At 46.5% G+C, this 19907-nt stretch overlaps 6 protein-coding genes across 8 annotated transcripts; 2 read left to right on the plus strand and 4 right to left on the minus strand.

The window, feature by feature from the left end:
• Nucleotides 1-7: 7 nt before the first annotated feature.
• LOC6531691 (putative helicase mov-10-B.2) lies at nt 8-7161 on the minus strand. Its single transcript, XM_002092446.4, has 5 exons — nt 6715-7161; nt 3570-3606; nt 3370-3512; nt 2451-3310; nt 8-2266 (listed from the first exon to the last, which is right to left on the minus strand). The coding sequence occupies exons 1-5, from the start codon at nt 6756-6758 to the stop codon at nt 795-797; spliced, it is 2556 nt and encodes an 851-aa protein (XP_002092482.2). The 5' UTR covers nt 6759-7161; the 3' UTR covers nt 8-794.
• On the plus strand, nt 3576-7386 carry LOC6531692 (general transcription factor 3C polypeptide 3). Its single transcript, XM_002092447.4, has 2 exons — nt 3576-5623; nt 5680-7386. Exons 1-2 carry the CDS (start codon nt 3770-3772, stop codon nt 6535-6537), a joined length of 2712 nt encoding a protein of 903 aa, XP_002092483.2. The 5' UTR covers nt 3576-3769; the 3' UTR covers nt 6538-7386.
• Nucleotides 7387-7389: 3 nt separating this feature from the next.
• LOC6531693 (spondin-1) lies at nt 7390-12740 on the minus strand. The gene is made up of 5 exons (XM_002092448.4): nt 12398-12740; nt 9372-9766; nt 8849-9310; nt 8568-8793; nt 7390-8514 (listed from the first exon to the last, which is right to left on the minus strand). Exons 1-5 carry the CDS (start codon nt 12582-12584, stop codon nt 7493-7495), a joined length of 2292 nt encoding a protein of 763 aa, XP_002092484.1. The 5' UTR covers nt 12585-12740; the 3' UTR covers nt 7390-7492.
• On the plus strand, nt 9862-12203 carry LOC6531694 (protein teflon). The gene is made up of 3 exons (XM_002092449.4): nt 9862-10319; nt 10382-11454; nt 11514-12203. The coding sequence occupies exons 1-3, from the start codon at nt 9962-9964 to the stop codon at nt 12027-12029; spliced, it is 1947 nt and encodes a 648-aa protein (XP_002092485.1). The 5' UTR covers nt 9862-9961; the 3' UTR covers nt 12030-12203.
• Nucleotides 12741-12822: 82 nt separating the features above from the next.
• LOC6531695 (uncharacterized protein KIAA0930 homolog) lies at nt 12823-17672 on the minus strand. 2 transcript variants are annotated; one of them, XM_002092450.3, is made up of 7 exons: nt 17284-17672; nt 16474-16640; nt 15995-16417; nt 15484-15931; nt 13513-14835; nt 13251-13400; nt 12823-13189 (listed from the first exon to the last, which is right to left on the minus strand). In XM_002092450.3, the coding sequence occupies exons 1-7, from the start codon at nt 17399-17401 to the stop codon at nt 13149-13151; spliced, it is 2670 nt and encodes an 889-aa protein (XP_002092486.1). In that variant the 5' UTR covers nt 17402-17672; the 3' UTR covers nt 12823-13148. The 2 variants fall into 2 exon arrangements, with proteins under 2 accessions (XP_002092486.1, XP_015051489.1); XM_015196003.2 differs by lacking the exon at nt 13513-14835 and having other exon boundaries at nt 17284-17657.
• On the minus strand, nt 17541-19885 carry LOC6531696 (SET domain-containing protein SmydA-8). Of its 2 annotated transcripts, XM_015196004.2 has the most exons (5): nt 19796-19885; nt 19607-19735; nt 18420-19548; nt 18204-18365; nt 17541-17823 (listed from the first exon to the last, which is right to left on the minus strand). In XM_015196004.2, exons 1-5 carry the CDS (start codon nt 19858-19860, stop codon nt 17815-17817), a joined length of 1494 nt encoding a protein of 497 aa, XP_015051490.1. In that variant the 5' UTR covers nt 19861-19885; the 3' UTR covers nt 17541-17814. The 2 variants fall into 2 exon arrangements, with proteins under 2 accessions (XP_015051490.1, XP_002092487.1); XM_002092451.3 differs by lacking the exon at nt 17541-17823 and having other exon boundaries at nt 18081-18365.
• Between the last annotated feature and the right edge of the window lie 22 nt (nt 19886-19907).

Here is a 19907-nt window from a genome sequence, read left to right on the forward strand (position 1 = left end):
ACGAAGGTTTTATGTCGAACAAACTTTAATTAATCGAACTAAACTTGGCATTTCTATCTTAAACATTTTTCTCAACTTTAATTGCTTAAAAAACGAAAAGGCAAGCAAAAAAACGCAACTCAACGTAAAAAAAGAACACTTTAACAAAGTTGTTGATTAACAAAGACTGAACAAATTTAAAGGATAGAGCGTTAAAAAATGAAATAACTTTCGCGACAAGAGCAGAACTATTTTTAAACACTCTTTCAATACCTAACGCAGCAACTCCATTGTATTTGTATTTTGTAATCGTTTTACTAATTATATAGACACTGCTTAAATATATATTAATATATATGATAAATCCGGATTCGCATTACCAATTTGGTTGAATATAAAAAAAAATGGAATTTAGACAAAGATTTTGACTTAACATTCATGAGAACATATTCGTTTGGATTTCATTGGTCCATTTCTTACACAAAACTTGAATAAAATGTTTTCCTTTCTCCATTTGCAGGACACCAAATGGAATATCTTGGGTATTCTTCTTCGTAAATCAGTCTATGACTGCAAAAAGCGATTATTGTTTTCGAAAACTTATATTAAAACTTAACAAAAACTTCAGGTTTACAGATGGCATAGCTTAGAATATTTGGTGCTGTCTGAGCATCCAATAAATTAGATTTGGTTTCATTACATCTCTTCTAGAGGTTCATCTTATGGACACGATAATGCCTTGAACTATTACATTGAACTTTTCGGAGTCTGTCATTTTCAACTTAGCCTACGCTTATTCATAAGTCTTACAAATTCTACAGTTTCATTTTTGACACTAATTTCGAGAGAGATTCAGCGAGCTGTTCCTTCTTGTGTTGCGGTTTGATTTGGTCAATGGCCACACAAATGTGCGGTGGCATTCTGGCATACCAAGGAGTAAGCTCCTCATCCTCCGACTCACAGCCCGACTCCTCATCTGATTCATCTTCCTCAGTGTCAGGCAGGATACACGGTATCTGCTCGGAACCCTTCTTCTTGAAGAGATATGTGCCTTGTTTCTTGCACTCCTTGATTATGAACTGGAAGTCCCGGTGATGACGAAGGGTGACCGGATTGCCAACCAGGATCAGCAGTGCCTTAGCTCTTGACAAAAGAACGTTCACACGGCGACGATTGCGCATGAATCCCATTTTTGCAAAGGATCGAACCAAACTTGCTATGATTATGGTCTTTTCGCGACCCTGATAGCTCTCCACGCTGCCCACCTCCACATTCGATAGTCCCCGGTTGTGGAGTAGCTTGGTAACTACCTTACCCTGAGCGGTATACGGCGCAACAATGCCGATGTCCTCCTGTCTTACTTTCTTTCCGCTTTTCAGGCCATCTTTTATCAGGCGATTTACATACCAACATGTTACTTCCGCCTCCAGATGATTGAAAGAGCTAGTGGAGTGCTGCTCCCGTTTGGTTACTCCATGAGTAGCCTGAAATATTATCGGGAACTGTGGATTGGGCAGAACGCTCCAGTTGGCGGCTAGATTCACATCCACAGAGCGTGCCTGAGGGATCAGCTCTCCGTTATAGTAGAGCTCATTAAACAGGCCCACAATCTGAGGATGGGATCGATAGTTACGACGTAGACGCGTCTGCAGGGTGCGATCGTAGTTTCCGTTTTCATCAACTTTGTAGCAATCGGATCGTAGGAGCCTTTCCATTAGAGACTGGCTTAATCCCAGAGATGCAGCTCGATTACTCTTTATCACGGCGCAGAGTTGCTTATGATCTCCGGACAGGATCACATGGCAATCCCCCGTCTGCTTTATACCCATTATACCGATCAATGCCTCGGGTTCAGTGGCAGCTCCCGCCTCGTCGATGAAAATGTGGGTGAAAAAGTTGTGCTTGCCGAGGTTATCAGTGACCAAGCGACCCACTGTGCAGAGCGTGGCCACCGTTATGCCGTACTCCAGAATATGTGAAACTCCAAGGTGCTTGTAAGTGCGCTTCGAGCAATTGGAATTCTTCAGCAGCAGCGCCGGCACGGACTGAAGACCCTTGTGATAAATGGAGCGCGAGTATAGGCGGATCAACTGGTGATCCTTCTTTGGCAGCACCTGTCGGGCAAAGTGCTCCTGAAGCCGGGTGTTGCTTACAATATACTCGCAAAGCTTCAGGGCGATTGTGTCGCAGGCCGAGTTCGAGCCGGCGGTTACAAGGATACGGCTTTGTGGTTTTTGAAGGCGCAGCTGTAGAATGGTCTCCACAATGGTAGTGGTTTTGCCAGTGCCTGTAAAACGTAGTAGTAGTCATATATAGAGAAATAATATGACTTTTAAAGTGGAATGAAAAATCTGCAAAATAATTTACTTTATGAAAGATGCTGAGGATGTAAGAGAGATAAACTGCACCCTAGCACAATTTTAGCACAATGAAAATACACTTTTTTTAGACTTCAAAATCATCATTAATACCTGGTGGTCCGAACAGAATGTATGGTCCCTGAGTACTTGGTCCCGCAACAATGCGTTGTACGGCCTCTAACTGCTCTGCGTTAGAATAGATGGTCGAATTTAGAAGGGAGAGTGAGGTCGGAGTAGCTGGCTGTTGTGGTGGGTTCGCTTCCATCCAACTAGGACATCTGCCGCCGTTCTTCTGGGAAGTGGACACCATCTGCGTCAGCCAACTGGGAAACGGAAATAGGTAGCGGCGCACCAAGGGGCTCTCCTGGAGCAACCTGAGTGCGCGATACATGTATCGCATTGGAGTTCGTTTGGAGCGAATTATGGCGTAGAAGCGCTGGCCTACAAAAACCGCTTCGTTTGGGCAATTTTCACGGCTAAAGCGCACGTGAACAGTGGTGCGGCTGACCTGCTCCACACTGGCCACAGGGCGGTGCATCGGATCAGTCGGGCTTAAATTTTCGTGAGGATGCGGAAGCAGGGCCAGCACCAACTGCTTAGGTAGTGGAGATCCCAACCGGCTGGACATGGGCACCAGCACCACTTCGTCCAGATTGGCAGCAACAAAGTCCTCTGCATTCACTCGCGTGCCCTTGAGAGCAATTTTATATCTCAGCTTGGAGACCCGCTGCACAGACACATCAGCTTGGATAAGTTGAGCGTACAGCTCCATGCTGGAAAGATCCTCGATCGTTAGCAGCGTTTGCATCACGGAGCATACATTGTAAAACTCCAAGCGTTTGGTATGCAGAAACTCTTCGAACATAATATTATTTGCAATCAAATCGGTGTCTGCGAATTCAGTAGCCAGAGCCTGTAGCATTTCCTTACTTGGCGGATAAATTGGCAAACTGCGCATCAGGGATAAAAGTCTGGAGAGGATTTTCATCAGTTTGGTGATCTAGTATGTACATACGCACCAAATACTCACTTCTTTTGTTTTTGCAGAGGATCACATTGTTTGGCTTTGTCGTCGTCGATGGCCATGTATTTCAAAAGAAACATGAACGTAGTTTTTTCATTGTTTTCCCAATTACCTCTATCTAGGGATATACTTGATAGCTGCTGATCTAGCTGAAATCTCCAGAAGTATAGTCTCCTATTGACTTGCTCTTTACTTTAAACACTCACCGATTCCAAATTCTCTACTTCATGCATTGTTGGGTTGCTAAAAGTAAGTCACACAGATTACACCACATAAATTGAAACAAAAACGGGGAAGACTGCGCAGCTTTTCGGAGAAAAACAAATTCGCGGAGATTTCAAGTTCCGTTAGTTTTCTAGAGGCGGAAAAATTGGCGCAAAGCTTGCGCCACTGAATTCATCGATATATGCGTGCGATAGTCACTTTGCTGGGCAGCATTGTTCAAGCGATAGCTGGACTTGTATCATCGCTAATCCGGAGATTTGTTTACAAAATAGAATCGACGGAAATGGCCGATTCCGATTCGAACGAGGTCCTAATTGAGGAAATAGACAGCAACGATGTGCCGGAGAACGAGCTGGAGCAATTCCAGGAGACGGAGCCGTTGCGTGTGGTGGACATCATCGACTGCGACAATGACGGCGAGCGGCGCTGCTCCTCCGCGGATGACGAGGAGGAGGGTGCGCTGATTAAGCGCTATGTGCAGGGTGTCCAGTGCCTGGAGTTCCCGGACTTTTGCACCAAGCTGGAGGCCAGCGACGAAGATGAGGAGGGCAATGATGGGGAGCCTGGTGAGGCGGCCGGCAGCGTTGAGAAGCCGAGCACTTCGGCGCAGGCCAAACCGCCGCAGGAACAGTCGACGAGTGGTGGTCGTTCTGGGGGAGGTGGCTTTCGGAAAAGCCAACTTAGCACCGCCCTGCAAGGACTGATGGGCGAGGCGAACCTGAGCTTTGTGTACGGCCGCTATGAAACAGCAGAGCGCATCTGCATGGAGATCATCCGACAGAATCCTCTGGCCAGTGAACCGTTCTACACGCTGGCCGAGATCTATGAGAACCGTGATGAGGTCAAGTTCCTAAACTTCTCCACACTGGCGGCCCACTTGAATCCCCAGGACCGGGACATGTGGATACGGGTGTCTGATCTGCTGGTGCAGCAGGGCAACTTGGCGCGTGCCCGTCTCATCTACACAAAAGCCATCAAAATGCTGCCTAAAGTGTATCAGCTCCGGCTGCGAAAGGCGCAGCTGTTGCAAAAAATGGGCGAAACCAATGCCTCCATGTTTACGTACTTAAAAATGCTGCCCTTGATGCCGCCAGATGAGTGGAAAATGTGTCTGAATACGGCCAAAAACGTGGCCCGGTACTTTCATGTGCTGGAGAAGCACTCGCTTGCCCTGGAGGCCATGGAGGGGGCGTACAGTGTTTGTGGGGCGCGATTTAGCCTGGAGGATATCAACATCTACCTGGAACTGTTGATCCTGAACAAACAGTATGCCAAGGTTCTTCGGTGCCTGCGGGAGCGCACCAACTTTGAGCTGGAGAACGACCAAGAAGAGAGTCTGGAGCTCATATACTTCTGCGAGATCCCAGATGACTACGTCCCCGAGCTGCGGGCCAAACTCTGCGTCAGTCTCATCCACATGCGGGCTCACCATCTGCTGGGCTACCTTATCCAGAATGTCCAAGAGCACATCACTCTGACAACGGATCGAGTCGAGCTATACATGGACATCACCGAGGCTCTGATGCAGGAGCACAAGTACGCCGAAGCCATTGCGCTGATGAGTCCCATAACCGATGGCGATACCGTAGAGTGCCCGGCATTTGTCTGGCTGCGTCAGGCCGAGTGTCTTCGCCAGCTGAACCGAACCAACGAGGCAATTCAGAGCTACGAGAAGGTGGTGCAATTGGCGCCCTTCTGCTACGACGCACGGTTCACCCTTTCCGCTTTGCTTAAACAGCAAGGCCGGCACGAGGAGGCTGTTCAAGCATTGGAGCAACCGGGCGAGACTGAGGGCCAGCCGCTAATTGCCCGCCTGTTGTATGAGAGATGTGTGATGCTACAACAGATCGGGCGCATTGAGGAGTTCTTGGATGTGGGATATGCCCTGCTCAGTCGGCACTCGATCAAGCTGTACAACCGCGAGGAGATGATGGCGGCCGCAAATGGAGGCAGTGCTTACAATTCGGAGAGCCTCAAGACCATCATACAAATGAGGAGCAAGGCGGTTGACAGCTCTGCGGAGCAGGAACTTCAGGTGAGAATTGCACACAATACTAAATATCTGTCAAATGTAAAACCATTTCCTTGAAGGATCCTGCTAAAAATGCCGCCAGCGAGACCTCTGATCTGACGGTCAAGGATGAATTTGATCTCTTTCGGGAGCTGGTGCGTACGGCTTTTAAGCATGGCATGCACAGCGCCGCTGAGAAGATCTGCTTTGCCATGGTGACCACAAAAAGATTTACCTACTACCATCACGAGATCGAGAGAATTATGGTACTGACCTGCTACTACAACGACGACTGTGCAATAGCCTTCTCCTATCTGAGAGAGCTGATCGCCAAACAGCCCAGCCAAACTACGCTGTGGAACATGCTATCGCTGATGATTCAAAAGGGTGACGAAGTGCGTTATTATCGCTATATGCGCCGCCTGATGCAACGACATCCGGTAGATACAAAACCGATGCGAATCTTCCAGGGCCACTATCATCTCAACTGTGCATCCTTTAAGTATGCTCTGAACATCTACATGCCTATTCTGCGCGAGAATCCCGATCCACTGGTAGCCCTCTGCATAGCCGTTGCCTTTAACCAACTGTCGCTGCAGAAGAAGGTGCTTCGCAAGTCGGCTGCAGTGGCACAAGCCGTGGCCTTTGGCCAGCGCTACAAGGAGTTACGATCTGCCGGCCATGAGTTAACTGATTGTCCCGCCCAGCAGGAGATTTTTTACAACATCGGACGTATCTATCACCAGGCCAACATCCTTCACCTGGCCGTGGAGTACTATGAAAAGGCACTGGCCGTGCCCGTGCATCCGCTAATTGCGGAGCACGAGTCTACCCTTGGTCTGCAGCACGAAGTGGCCTTTAACCTGCACCTCATTTACCGAGCCAATGGTAACAAGTGGAAGGCACGACAATATTTGATGCGATACTGCGTGGTTTAGTCAGCGGCGTTAATGAATTGTTACTCCACTATTAGGTTTAAATAGGTTGTAAAAATATTTGTATTCATAGGCTCGTTAAACAAAAATTGAATTTCGTATAACTAAACAGACTATAATCGTACATGTTAGACTTTCTGCACATATTGAACTGAAATATTTATAAACGGATTCACTCACCTTTGCGATTGCACTGTTCTCTGTTTTGTCAAACGTGATCCCATTTAAATATATTCAGGGAACACTTAAAATTGATTTTAAAACTGGACGCGATGTATGTACGTGACTGAAGTGTCTGTTTAGTAATGAAAGCAAGCGTCGGTCGTACGCCATATTTATAAAGTTAAAGTTAAGAATACCATAAAGGGAAATCCCACTATATGCTTGCCTTATCACAAAGAAATTCTATTTCAAGTGCAGCCGATGTACATTGGGACTTCGAGTTTGTCATTACATTGGCTTCTGTAATAGTATAGATTTTATAGCTTAACATCTATTTATTGGCTAGAATGGAACTTAGTCATCTCAAGGTGGTTGCTGATCTTTGTGAAGCGGAAAGAAAGCTTTAAGTGATCGAGGGGAAATCCATGGATGATTTTCTAAACAATTTCACGTTTTAAAACGCGATAAGTCCACAGTTTATGTTGATTTTTTATAGAAAATATATATGTATATTTGTTAAATGATTGTTTTTTTGAAAATAATTTTTGTAATTGTGCAGTGTAAAAGTGCCAGCTTAACGCAAGCATCCACTTGGTAGCTAGCAATCATATTTGCATAGTCAGCATTCTTACAATTCAAATATATAAAAATAAAAAGATATATCTACAGTGGGATAGTAAAACCATCTTATTCTACAATTGTTACAAGTTACTTTGATAAACTTTATTAAGAAAAAGTCTTCTTAATGACTCCGGAGGAGTAACAATTCAAAAATTGTGATGAACGAAGAATCGCCTTAGCACCCCGGCATGGAGCAAGGACGTGACTTTACCAGGCGCTTGGAGCACGACTGACCGCCATTCTGAGGATCGCTGACCACGTAGCGATGGCTCTCGGAAACTCCGACTCCGCAGCTAACGCTGCAAGATGACCAGGCGGACCAGTCCGACAAGACGCAGGCCCTGGGCTGATCCGATCTTGAGGAATAAGGTGACCTAAGCACGTTGCACGTATTCAGGCAGTCGTTCTCCGTGAGGAAGTTGTTCCGGTTGCCACGGCATCCTCCGTAGCTGAAGGAGCCGCAACGCTGGCCCTGAGGATCGTAGGCATACCGCATATAGTTGCCCCGACAGGGACCCGCGTCCGGTGGCTGTACACATATGTCCTTGGCCTGTTCCGCGTTTATGTGGCAGTCCGTGGGATTGACGCACTCCTTCTGCTGGTACAGCTCCATGCGTCGCGTGCAGTTCTCCTTATCGGGTCCGGTCTCCAGCAAAAGCACCCGAGTGCGAATGGTACCTCCTCGACCACAGGTCGAGCTGCACGGACTCCAGTCGCTCCACTGGCTGGTGGGGCATTGCGGATCAGGGAGTTCCACCTGCTCGTACGTACAATCCGGCCGCATGCACTTGTTCTTCTCCACTATGGTGATATGGGGGCATCGCTTGCGTCCCAAATGATGGACAAAGGTGCGCGTACGCATGGTGATGCCGATGCCACAGCTGGCCGAGCACTCGGACCACACGCTCCACGGCGAGGTCTTGCATAGACCGGCTCCCTCGCCATTGCTGCCCACAAGGGACTGCGAGTTGGCCAGATTCTCGCCCTCATCATCGTCACGATCCTTGAATGGGGCTGAGCCATCGGCACATTCGGCTATGGCGGCTACGCACATTTCCTTGGACACCAGTTGGCGGTTGCATTTGTTCTGATCCGCCGCCGCGGGATACAGGTATTGCCTGCTGCGCATGCGGATTCCCTTGCCGCAGCTCACGGAACAAGGGCTCCAGGCGGAGTAGTCGCTCACTCGGCATTCGGCTGGAAAACGATTGATAAGATGGGAATGTTGGTGTCAAGGAGATCTAACCTACCTCTGGTGTCCTGCTCCTCTGCATCATCGGACACCTCCAGCTGGAGAGCCTGCAGGAACTCGTCATCGCAGTTCCGGGAGACAATCTTCTCACGTCTTAGGTACAGCTTAGCAAGTGGTTTCATCTCACGGCTCTTGGGATCATAAAATGGAGCCCTAGGATCCTCGGGATACATTGTGGTGATGCGATACATCCTTTCCGGAGGCTGCGTCTCCGAGTTGGGTGACTACCAAGAAAGATCCATTAAATATTTAGGAGATGAAATATCTATTGAATATTACCATATAAGAGATGCCGCTATCAGTGCCCGCATCCCATGGAAACAAATCAAAGTCCATTGACTCCTTCCAGCTGCAATCCTCAGTGCAGAGATCCAGACCACTGATGCCCACCACCCAATCGGGGGAAGGACCAAACATGGACACTAGCGACACCTTCGGGTGCTTGCGATCCACCCGGAACTTGGAGGACGTGTTCTGATTTACGTTCGGGTACCACAACCCAGCGGCCTTAATGAGAGTGCGCAACTTAGGACCATTTGCCCGCAGCTCCGTTTCTAGAGCACTCGGCGAACCCCACTCTGCCAGAGAACGGAATCCTGCGGTGGCTATGTGGTTCTCGCCCCAAAAGGAGAAGTTTGACTCGTGCGATGCGCCAATCACGTCAGAGAAGTGGGTTAACCAGATGGCGAACGGATAATCCTTGGGGTGGGTTTCATTTGACCAGATTCCCTCGAAAACAAACTGAATTGGTAAGAAAATAAATTGGAGATCCAAAAAATATACACGGTATTTCCCGACTTACGCTGTATTTGGCTTCATCGCAGGCGCAGCATTCTTTTTGAGCAGCAGCTGCATCAGGCTTTCGTTCACAAATCACGGTGGACAGGTTGCCATCGTCAGCGAACCAGGCTCTCGGACCCTCGTAGACCATTGCAGACAAGGACACACAGCCAGAGCCCGACTCCGGAGCCACCCACATTACCTGGACTTCGGTTTTGGGCAGGTCGTCCGCCTCGGAAACAGTGTTCACGCATCGGTCATTGAACTGGGTCAGGGAGTCACTAAACAGCTGGAAGCGACCCACTCGCCGGGGACTAGCTGCCTGGGGTCGTCGAGCGCCAGTGTGTGCCTCCGCAGCAATGGTAAAGTGGGTGAAATGCTGGACTTTCAAGTGAGTCCGCGATCCAAGTAGAAGTACTGCCAAATATTTCAAATTCAAATTTCGATACAAAAACTACTTATCGATTATCAGGAATCGATGCCATCATATCTAGCACTGTAATCGATACATTAATGTACCTATGGTTATCTCGCTCTTTCAGCCCTCTTTTAAGACGACGCGCGATTGAAATTTGTTAATATTATTTAGTTTTTAGTTCTGTGATTTTGATTATGTCTACGTTTCTCGACATGCTATCGGGGAGCCAGTGCGTCAGTCTGGAAAAGTGCGGCGATGTGGTGGTCTCGACCAACGACTGTATGATTGCACTTTACTGTCACTTCTGCCGGGACCTTTTCACACAACTGCCGGAGTTCTTGAGACACCTCCAGGGCGCCCATTCGGATGTGCTGCACTTCACCAAGGAGCACAATGTGTACAGCGTGGAGGAGCTGATGTCTGGTGAACAGGAGGATGCCCAGTCGGTGGGGCACAACAGCAGCAGCAGTGACTCCAGAGGACTGGCGAAATCAGAGGATTCCAGAGCAACCGAGGCGACCGAGGATAATTCGGACAACAGCCCAGTTAAATGTAAGCAAATGGTGGCATATCTTTTTTAAAGTATCACTTAGCCCATTACCTATTCCCTACAGCTGAAGAAAAAGGCAGTCAAAATGAAATAAACCTACTGGCAGAAGTGACAAACATTTTATTGCAAACCAAAGAGAAGGAACATATTAATGATAAACTAAAACCCGAAAATGGTGGATTCAAAGGACCCCGCAAGAAGGCTAATAGCGAGAGCAATTCTCTAAGGATATGCAATCTCAAGAGTCACACTATTGCAAGAACTTCGAGAAAGCGAATGAGCATTATAAAGAACCGCATCCTACGAGTTATTGACAGTGATTTGTCTGCAAATCATGAAATGAAACCTAGTGAGCCCAACTCCAAAATCCTTATAACTGAGCCCATCCAAGAAGCTAACATACCTGGAATATGTTTGGAAACTCCGCCTAAGCCCATACCGAGCTCATCTAATTTAAGTGTGCGAAAGTCTTCATTAACAGAGGCAAACGTCTCACTGGCACACACCAACTATGCCGCAAAGAAAACAACGCCTACCCTGCCTAAGCTACTAAACTGTGCACCAAAGCCCATTTTACCTAGTCAGCAAGCTCAGGTTCATTCCGGTTCAAGTGGGATACATGAAGTTTATCATATCTCCAAAGCAGCTAGTCAAGTACCAAAAGAAATGAAATCATTCCCTATAGAAATAACCCAAATAGATGTTTTTCCACCACGTATATTGCCTGAAACTTCAACTACTTCCGACAAAGAAGAGGATGTCAATGCCCCAGTGGAGAATAACACGAGGAGTTTATACAACGCCCAAAATCTGCCAAAAGATAAACCTAAAAAGTTTTTCAAAAAGCGTGGCGAATTATGGATGAAAAATGAAGGCAAAATAACAAAGTCCAAAGTAAACCCTATTATTGTAAAACAGGTGCAGACCTCCAATGTCAAATCTAGTCCAGGCAAAACTCAAATACGATCTAGTGACAAAACTAAATGTTTTGCTTCTGAGTTCAACAGCACAAAGAATCGCAAGTTAAAGATGGAAAATTTCATCGCCCTAAAAAAGGAGGACCCCTGCTCCATCAGAAGTATACGTTTAAACAAAATGGCAACAATTGGCAACTGCGAAATATTAAAAGTCGTTGGAGTAAGCACTTGATACGAATCATTGCACATTTCACAACTCATTTGTTTAATCCTTTTTAGCTGCCGGCAATCACAGATAACCAGATCGAGGATACATTATTGCAAGACGAGTTAGAAACGATGCGAAAAAAGGCAGATCAATTTAGCAAAATCTACAGGAAGTATGATTCTATATGGAATTATAGGAAAATTGTTCCGCCAGGGAAACCGGAACATATTTCTCAGAAAATGTTCGCTTTAACTAGGGAAGTAAACCAGACAATGGGATGCAATCTGCCTAACAGCGCTATAAAAAACATTATTAATCAGATTTCAGTTTGGCATTACAACATATATACCAAAAATATTGTCTTGGATACCATTTCGGAAACAGCCCGATATACTTTAAATCTATTCTCGTTTTTACCTGTTAGTTTTGCCTACTTCTGCAAATGTTGCGACGATATTTTCACCTTAAACGAAGACTACATAAGGCATTTGGTGTCTCAACAAGCTCGGTATCAGTGCACAAAATGCATTAAAACATTTAAATACCAGGGACACTATGATAAGCATATGCGAACCGTTCATCCTTGAGCAACTATTTGCCATTAACGATTCATTATAATTGAATTTTTCAAACACTACATAAAGTTATGTATTTGTAAAAGAGGATTCCAGAAAATGTTAAAAACCAATTTTTGGTAAAAAACATTACAGCTTGATTTTGATTAACATTTTCTAATAAATCACTACGTTTTGTAAACTAAATACGTTTCAGTTTCTTCATCATTATAATAAGATTAGGTACGTATTTATACATAAAGAATTATCATAATAGCAACTGACACGATGGACCCGACCACCATCTGCTCTGGATTCTCTTATCGTCTCGATGGCTTTTGTTTTTAGTTCTCAAGTGACCCCGATGATTACGAAACCAGCTGGCTACCTTCCCGACTTACAATTATATGTCTTGCCGGGCACATATCCGTTGGGTCCATCGGCCACAATTAATTTGTATCCATTGTCGCCGCGTGTGCGTCGACCGTGGTTCAAGTGGGTGGGCGCCCGGGGACATGCGGTGACCGTACTAATTGTCAGCCAAATCACAACGGCGAGGCGGATGAGCAGCGGCAGCGATTGCCCCATCTCCAGTGCTTTATTTCCCGCGTTATCACTTGACTCGATTACCAAGCTCAACTGCAGCAACGACCGTTTCAGGCGAGACTCAAAAACAGACTAATCAAGCCGGAGAGGCGATAGACGTATCTTTAAGTCGAACGGCGACCCGATGTCGGATGCTTCGGGAACTCTGATTACAGTATTACTCGTGAGATGGTCTTGACTTTCATCCATTGGCTTCTTGAATAATTCCTATTTCGTCATGTGTCTTTTCTATTCGGTATATATTTCGTGGTATAAATGTTGCCGTACAATTTACAAATAATATTACAATTATATATTTCCATATCATCGGTAACAGAGTTCACTATCGTAGTTTGTAGTTCATAAATTTGAAGGTTTGCTTTCCGCTCACGAAATAGTACGATTCGTGAGGTTGCGCTTTAGGAAACTCAACATTGGTCGAGAACATAGCAAATATACTGATAAATCAAACTGGGACTGATCACACAGTTGGCATTCGATCGATAAATAGGGAATACACGTGAGAACTATAAAGCATATAAATCACAATTGCAGATTAAGTTAATACTAAAAGGTCAGAATAGGTGTTTCCCGGTGATCCAAGAGATCTGAAAGAGTATATTACATTAGATTGACAAATGTTTTTAATCGTTCCTTCAAGTATCTCACCTTTTGCAATGCTCCACCAGGGCAGTGTCACATAAGTGAGGAATGCATTAAGCGGCGTCGACTGCTGTCTTCTATTCTCCTTCCAGAAATGAAAAGATTGCGTGAAGCCTCGACTAGTCCACAGCGGATTATAAGCGCCATCGTCGAGCTCTAAAAGTACATTAGGCACACAACATCAGTTTATGTCAGTCAGAATTATTAAGATCTAAGTACATGCGTTACAGAATATCAATTGAAGTTGAAATAAAGCCTAGGAAATAACCTTTTATTGCCTTTTTGGGCACATCGCACCAATAGTAGATGTTAGTGCCATCGGGTGTTCTGCGCTTGGGCACCAAATGCAGCATCTTGCTGACGTGAGCCTGCTTGGCTGTTCTCGGAAGAGTAGCACTGGTGACCTGCTCGTTGCCATTGGCCACATCCAGCATGGGTGTTAGTTCCGTGGGCGATATCACGTTTGTGATATCGCTCTGCTCGTTCTCATTGTTCTCGTCCGGCTGCAGCGGATGATTCTCCGGCTCCACTGGCAAGCCGACACACTTTTCAAAACGTTTTGTCGGGTTCTTGGGAGAATCCACCACCGGCAGCTCTTCTCGTCCGCGCACACTAATCATCAGCTTGCTGTCGGTCTCACTTAGGAGGATCATCTTGGCAGCTCCAACTGCTTCAGATTCACTTCCATTCAGCGAGGTAGCATCATCGGCGATCTCGTACTCCTCCGTTTTGGAAGTGGCGGGCCTTGGATTGTTATTATTAACAGCTTTCTTTTTAGCTGCATCAATCGCTTTGCCCTTGTCCTTTTCCTTCTCCTTGTCGCCACATTTGTCCTTCTCCTTCTCTTTGCCGGCTTTAAGCCGCTTCGGCGACATCTTGGCCAGAAAGTTGGTCGCTGAGCCGTTGACCTTCTGATTTGAAGACTTCTTGTCGTTCTCCTTGTTTTTATCCTTTTCCTTCTCCTTGTCTTTCTCGAGATCCTTGGCTTTGGCCGTGCGCAGTCTTGGAGGTATGATCCTTTTGGTGGCCACCGGGAGACTGGTCCTGCGATCAGCGGCACTCAGGGAGGCACTCCTCGTAATGCTTCCGCCCTGTTGCTTGCGTTTGGTCTCCGATGGTAGCCGGAAACTGCTTCTTTTGCCCACGAGCAACTCGCTCTCTACACTTAGGATGCTGCTCTTGGGCTTGAGACGGGTGGGCCGCTTGTCGGGCATCTTGGCCAGGCAGGCGGGCGACTCGTTGGACGGATCCTCGCAACTGGGGCAGTATACCTCGGACATTTCCGGGGTGTCCGTGTTCTTGGCCGACGCCCAGCGCTTCTTACACTTTTTGCCACCAAAGCAATTGCAGCCCGTGGTTGAGCTTTGTCCAGTACCGCTGTTGTCGCCGGCAACAGTGACCTCCGCGGCGGCACTCAATGGGGGCGGAGTAACAGCAGGAACAGCGGCTTCCGCTGGAGCAGAGGAAGTACTCTCACTGGGAGATTTTTGGGGCAACTTTTCTTGGTCACCAGTCGCGAGTTTGTGTGTCTCGCAGTTCGGATTTGGGTGCAGTTTTGCCGCAGAGGCCGAGAAAGCAGGACGTTGCTGATCTACAAGTAGATAGATCGGTTTTTGCGTTTTAAAAGCATATACATCGACACACATGTACAACCGAGGATCGGCCCAAGCAACTTAATCGGTAATTGGCAACAGAAAGCAGTGGAAATAATAAGCCAGAATAGGGAAACACAAATAAAAACTAGGGGATCGATCGATACCAGGTGGATGAATGGATGTCTAATGAATATACAGTCAAGCCACCAAACAATTTCTAATGGGAATTGGAAATTGGGAAAATGGTCGGGACTGCGGAATGTGGTGAACGATTCCCGTTTAAACCAAAATCCAGTGTCAAACTAAAAGCCAAACTGGTTGTCCTGGTAGTGTATTTTTTGTCCTGCTTTCTCGGCAATGTCTGGTGTTCTCTTTATATATATACTCTTGAGTCGTTTTTGGGGGCACACTTAAAGTATATATATAAATTTGATAGTAGGAAGTTGTAAAAGGAAAATCAATGGAACGACAACACATTACGAGAAGTAAATCAGGAGTATGAACGAAAATGAAAGGAGCAGGCGGAAAAGCAGCATTAACTACGGCAACAACTTTAAGCAGTAATACAATTCTAAATATCATGCAACTAAAGGATGCTCAAATGAAGAGGAAACAGGAATAAATAAGTAAATGTTCAAACTGACCGTCGCGCAAATCTCCAGCCTCGATTTCTGACACCTCGCTAGCCAGCGAGTCCAGTCCCTCGTTCTCCGATCGCGCCTTGGCGCCCACACTTGGACTGGTGCCACTGCCCACCATATCCTGGTTATTCGAATTCTTCGTACGCCACCCGTAGCGTGAGAAGTTATTGAGATTGGCGCTCGGATCGCTGAGTCGTCGCTGATGTCGATAGGTGCAATAGTCGTCGTTCTCCTCCTCCCACTCGTCCCACATGTCCGTGGCACAGAACCCCGGCTCGCTGGTGGGTGTCTCCACACCGGATCCTTTTGGCTTGGTCACCGCCATCTCGGCGTGGCCCTTTCCCTGAGGTCCCTTCATTCGGACAAACTCACAGCGTGTTTGGACACCAGCTCCACTGCTGAACAGGCCAAAGGACATGCGTTGCGCCACCTTGGAACTCAGACTGGATTGCTATGAAGCGATAGGTACAAATTAGGACAGGAAAATACAGAGCGTATTTCGGATTACTCATACCCTGGCATCGTACACCTTTTTCAAGGCATCATAGCGTATGGAACCCAAGAAGATCACCCCTTGGACTGCTCCATCTTTGTCGTTGGCCACCAGCTCGACGCACACCATCTCCCCGTCGCGCACCAAGATGTCGCTGAACACCTCGTCGAAATTATCGACCATGAAGCAGATGTGCGGATACGTGATCTCCTCGCCCTCGCCCTTGGTGTCCATCTTCCGACGACTGGGACTTGCGTACACCCTTTGCGAATGCCTTCGTAGCACCTGCAACTCCTTGGGCGACGTCCTGGTACAAATGGCCAGTGTCAACGTGTAATCGAACTGATGAATGACCATGTTGAGATAAACCGTCTCCTCCCAGTCCACATCGGGATCGCCGATGGGCAGTTTGCGCGAGTCCTTGCGGAATACCTCCACCTCAGTCTGTTTAAAGAATACAATATGTTCAATGGGTTTTTGTGGTTATTCCTGATGCCTACCTCAAATTTTGGCATGTGGCGAGAGGAGCTCTTCACGTGCTTTTTGCGCACGAAGAAGAGCAAATCGTCAGAGTCGATGCTGTGCACGGGCTCTGTCTGGAAGAGGAAATGGCGCACAAAGAGGTCCGTCCAGTAGGTGGTGCCCTGTAGGACCACGAAACCGCCATCTAAAAGACATGGTTAAAGAGTAATTTGATTATAGATAGTAAACTTTTTGTAAACTTCAGGTATGAAATCAAATAAGATGGAAGTATATATGCATGTGCTTGAGTGTATTTTATAATTTGTAATATAGAATTATTATGCCCAAAAGCGTTGCTAAGGTTCTCAAATATAAACAATATAAAAGTACACCAGAAAGATATGGAACGAATTAGTACCCAGATTCTATTTCATTAATTATCAAAATATTTAACTATTTAGAAAAGTAAGAGAATAGAAATTCTTATTTCAATCATAGTTCTAGAAATCTTATGCTTCAACCCAATCCTAAGGATTTTGAGGACTTGTGGGGAACTGGGGGATGCTGATGTTGACCGACAGGTGAACAGCTGTTTGCGGTTTTCCCATACTGACATTTGGGCCGATAAAAGTAAAAGCCGCTTATGTAAAGGAAAACAAAGAGGTTGGCCAAAAGTGGGGCGGAAAAGGCAAGCACACACACAGGCGCAGCAGGGCACACACACAAGCACACACATCCTTAGGGGTTGCCCCGTGTGACAAATCGATAAAGTGCAAATGTAGACAAATTTTCCCTGCTATTTGGACCAAATCGGGGAGCACTGAAGTCGGGTTTAGGGCTATACCCACCATCCTTGAGCAGCTGGCGCATCTCCTTGGTGCGCTGGAAGTTGATGTCCTCCAGGAGCTGCTGCAGAGGCGTCTGGGAACCCTTCAAGAGGGCGGCGGCGGCACTGGCGAGGGCCATCCTAAAGGGTGATTTCCACGGTTCCGCTCTTCCGGATGACGAATGTCGATGTAGAATGGTGAGTATTACTATTTCACAACGTCCAACACATTACGGCATTTGCGGGGGTGGCGGCAGCGGTGCGTGGACGCGGCTAGTGATGTATATATTGCAGCATTTGTTGTTGCTCCACGGTTGGGAATTTTTCGCTGTCGCAGAATCAAGCGGTGCAGAGGAGCACCTTATCTCCACGGCACATGCAAATCGCAACTGAGCAGCAAACCCTCGTTTTTTCCCACTTGAGGGTTGTTTTATCCCTTATTCGCGGTGCATACCCCATCTGTGTTATCAGTCATCAGCTGATTCCTTAATTTCACAGCTTCCTTGTGTTATTTATTTGGAAATGTCGAAAATTCCACGGTTAACTCTTTTGTCTAGCTGAGCTTTTATTGTTTAATGCAAAAAAAGATAAATAACAATAAATAAACTCAGTAGTGTTGAAAAAGCGTTAAATAAAACGATAACAGCAAGCTTGCCGTTAATCGAACAACAAGCTAAATGTAAGTTATCGAATTTAAATTTAATTTAAACTCAAGTAATACGTAATAGTGCAAATTCTGATTATGCAGATTTTGGAATCCTATAAAGCTAAGTTGTAAATAGTTCTAGTAATAGCTAAAGCAAACTAGTTGCTTGTAACTTTTTGTTGATTACTTTTGACAAAGTTTTATTTGACTTTAAGTTAAACTCAAGTAATATAGTATCCTGTTTCCAATTCAAAAACTAGTTTTAAACCAAAAACTCGTGGATCTTATTAATTTACCACATCGTCATCAGATTCTCGAAGATTTTTTATATCATCCTGCAGCTCCTTCAGCTCTCGGAGCATTGATCGCGTCAGCTGACCCTCTGGAGTGGCCAGTGGCTCAAATAGAAGCATTCGCAGGGATTCCCGCAGCATGACCTCAACTCGTTCCAATTCCGACTGTAAAAAATTCCATTAAGGTAATATTAAGAAATAAATCCAGGACACTCTCACCAGAAGGTCATTGGCACTATGCTCCATCTCAGTATACATTTTTCTGGCCAATTCGGCTTGAGTGTTGGCCAGTTCATAGAGGGCGATAGCCTTTAATCTGGAGATTCCAGGGGTTACGACCTTGAGTACCAATAATATCTCCTGGCACAAACGAATTTTCCGCTCATAGACCTTCTTATTTGGTCGGGTTGCCATGTTCTGAAGGATCTGTCGCAATATAGAAGCGATATTTTGCTTTAGGTCGAGCATTAGAAAATGATTCCGATGCAGAAGGCGACTCAACTTGGCCAAGAGGAGCTCCAGCCTGTAAATATCATCCCTTGCGTGGAATATCTCCTCTTTAGCCCGCTCCAGCATATTCGCTACAAACTCCTGTTTCAGTGTATGCTCTGGATTTAGAAGGCACTGCCAAATTCCCGTATTCGGCTGACGGACTATGTAGCCACCCGTGCAGGAGCAGTGGCTGCACATGAAACTGCTCATGTGTGTTCCCAGCTCGGTGGGATCCTTGCATCGCGGACAGGTGCAGTCAAAGCACTTGCCCTCCTTCAGAATTTGTTGACGCTCCTCGGTGCCCAGGAGCACATTGGTGTAGCAATTGTAAAGAATCTCTCCGGCGGCTATAAACCGATTGGCGTAGACCTTTATACGTCGTTCGTCATCGATTGAGATGACCAGGTTGGGCATGCAGCTATGGGCAAAGAGTCCCGCCCTACGATACAGTCCTCTCATGGCGCCACCCGACTCCGGAGCCCTTATCTCATAGGCATTTACGTCCAGGATGCCAAGCAAGCCCTGCACTAGGTCCTCATCCGCCGAGCCTCGTAGTTGTTTTAGCACTCCACCAGAATCTAGAGGAGCAAATGCGTGCTCCTGGTAGCTTTTCCAGATATCGGTGCCTCTTCTACTCGCCAGTTGGGATTCCATTTGAGACATTTCCTCGTACAAGGGCAGGGTTTCCTCGTGCTCTCTTAACAGCAGACATTTCAGAGCTGACTGGATTTCGGTGTGTTCCTTTCTCTGGAGCAGCTCCACCTGATCGTTGGACAAATTCATTTCAGCAAGCCTTCGGCAATCGCGCCCATCATGATCCGAGCAATCTTCACACAAAGCCAAAAGACGGCACTTTCTAAAGGGTTTACATAAGATTCGTAAATGGATGACAAATTTGAATGGAGTCCACCTACCTACAAAAACTCTGGGTTAGTTTAAAGCACTTGGAGCAGCGTCTATCACCGATTTGGGGTAGGACTACGATGGGATTCTCCAGCAGCAGAGTCTCGCCAGCCCGAAGATTACAGAGGGCAACCACAAATCTTAAAGGAAAGATAACCCATAGGGGTTAAATATATAGAATGGGTTATAGATGCACCCACCTGCCCAGCGTGTCATTCTGCTTTATTTCGCACTTCCTTGCAAAATCGTCGGTTACTGCGGCCATTCTCTGTTCCCGTTCCCTTTGGCTACCTTTGGCATACTGACAACACA

This window comes from Drosophila yakuba, chromosome 2R, assembly GCF_016746365.2.
Source record: "Drosophila yakuba strain Tai18E2 chromosome 2R, Prin_Dyak_Tai18E2_2.1, whole genome shotgun sequence".
Lineage (NCBI taxonomy): Eukaryota > Metazoa > Arthropoda > Insecta > Diptera > Drosophilidae > Drosophila > Drosophila yakuba.

Bases quoted from the DNA above. Each gene is read 5' to 3' on its own strand.
- LOC6531696 (XM_015196004.2), bottom strand. From the start codon at position 19,860: ATGGCCGCAGTAACCGACGATTTTGCAAGGAAGTGCGAAATAAAGCAG. The intron at 19,736-19,795 runs GTGGGTGCATCT...CTTTCCTTTAAG, and splicing joins CAGAATGACACGCTGGGCAG to ATTTGTGGTTGCCCTCTGTA. The intron at 18,366-18,419 runs GTGAGAGTGTCC...AATTTTTTACAG, and splicing joins ATAGTGCCAATGACCTTCTG to TCGGAATTGGAACGAGTTGA.
- LOC6531693 (XM_002092448.4), bottom strand. From the start codon at position 12,584: ATGGGGCAATCGCTGCCGCTGCTCATCCGCCTCGCCGTTGTGATTTGG. The intron at 9,767-12,397 runs GTAAGTCGGGAA...AATATTTGGCAG, and splicing joins GCCCGGCAAGACATATAATT to TACTTCTACTTGGATCGCGG. The intron at 8,794-8,848 runs GTAATATTCAAT...CTTTCTTGGTAG, and splicing joins ATAGCGGCATCTCTTATATG to TCACCCAACTCGGAGACGCA.
- LOC6531695 (XM_002092450.3), bottom strand. From the start codon at position 17,401: ATGGCCCTCGCCAGTGCCGCCGCCGCCCTCTTGAAGGGTTCCCAGACG. The intron at 16,641-17,283 runs GTGGGTATAGCC...CATGTCTTTTAG, and splicing joins GCGCCAGCTGCTCAAGGATG to ATGGCGGTTTCGTGGTCCTA. The intron at 14,836-15,483 runs GTCAGTTTGAAC...ATCTACTTGTAG, and splicing joins GGCTGGAGATTTGCGCGACG to ATCAGCAACGTCCTGCTTTC.
- LOC6531692 (XM_002092447.4), top strand. From the start codon at position 3,770: ATGCGTGCGATAGTCACTTTGCTGGGCAGCATTGTTCAAGCGATAGCT. The intron at 5,624-5,679 runs GTGAGAATTGCA...ATTTCCTTGAAG, and splicing joins CTGCGGAGCAGGAACTTCAG to GATCCTGCTAAAAATGCCGC.
- LOC6531694 (XM_002092449.4), top strand. From the start codon at position 9,962: ATGTCTACGTTTCTCGACATGCTATCGGGGAGCCAGTGCGTCAGTCTG. The intron at 10,320-10,381 runs GTAAGCAAATGG...TATTCCCTACAG, and splicing joins GGACAACAGCCCAGTTAAAT to CTGAAGAAAAAGGCAGTCAA. The intron at 11,455-11,513 runs GTAAGCACTTGA...AATCCTTTTTAG, and splicing joins AAATATTAAAAGTCGTTGGA to CTGCCGGCAATCACAGATAA.
- LOC6531691 (XM_002092446.4), bottom strand. From the start codon at position 6,758: ATGGGATCACGTTTGACAAAACAGAGAACAGTGCAATCGCAAAG. The intron at 3,311-3,369 runs GTGAGTATTTGG...AATCCTCTCCAG, and splicing joins CCTCTGCAAAAACAAAAGAA to ACTTTTATCCCTGATGCGCA. The intron at 2,267-2,450 runs GTATTAATGATG...TACGTTTTACAG, and splicing joins CATTCTGTTCGGACCACCAG to GCACTGGCAAAACCACTACC.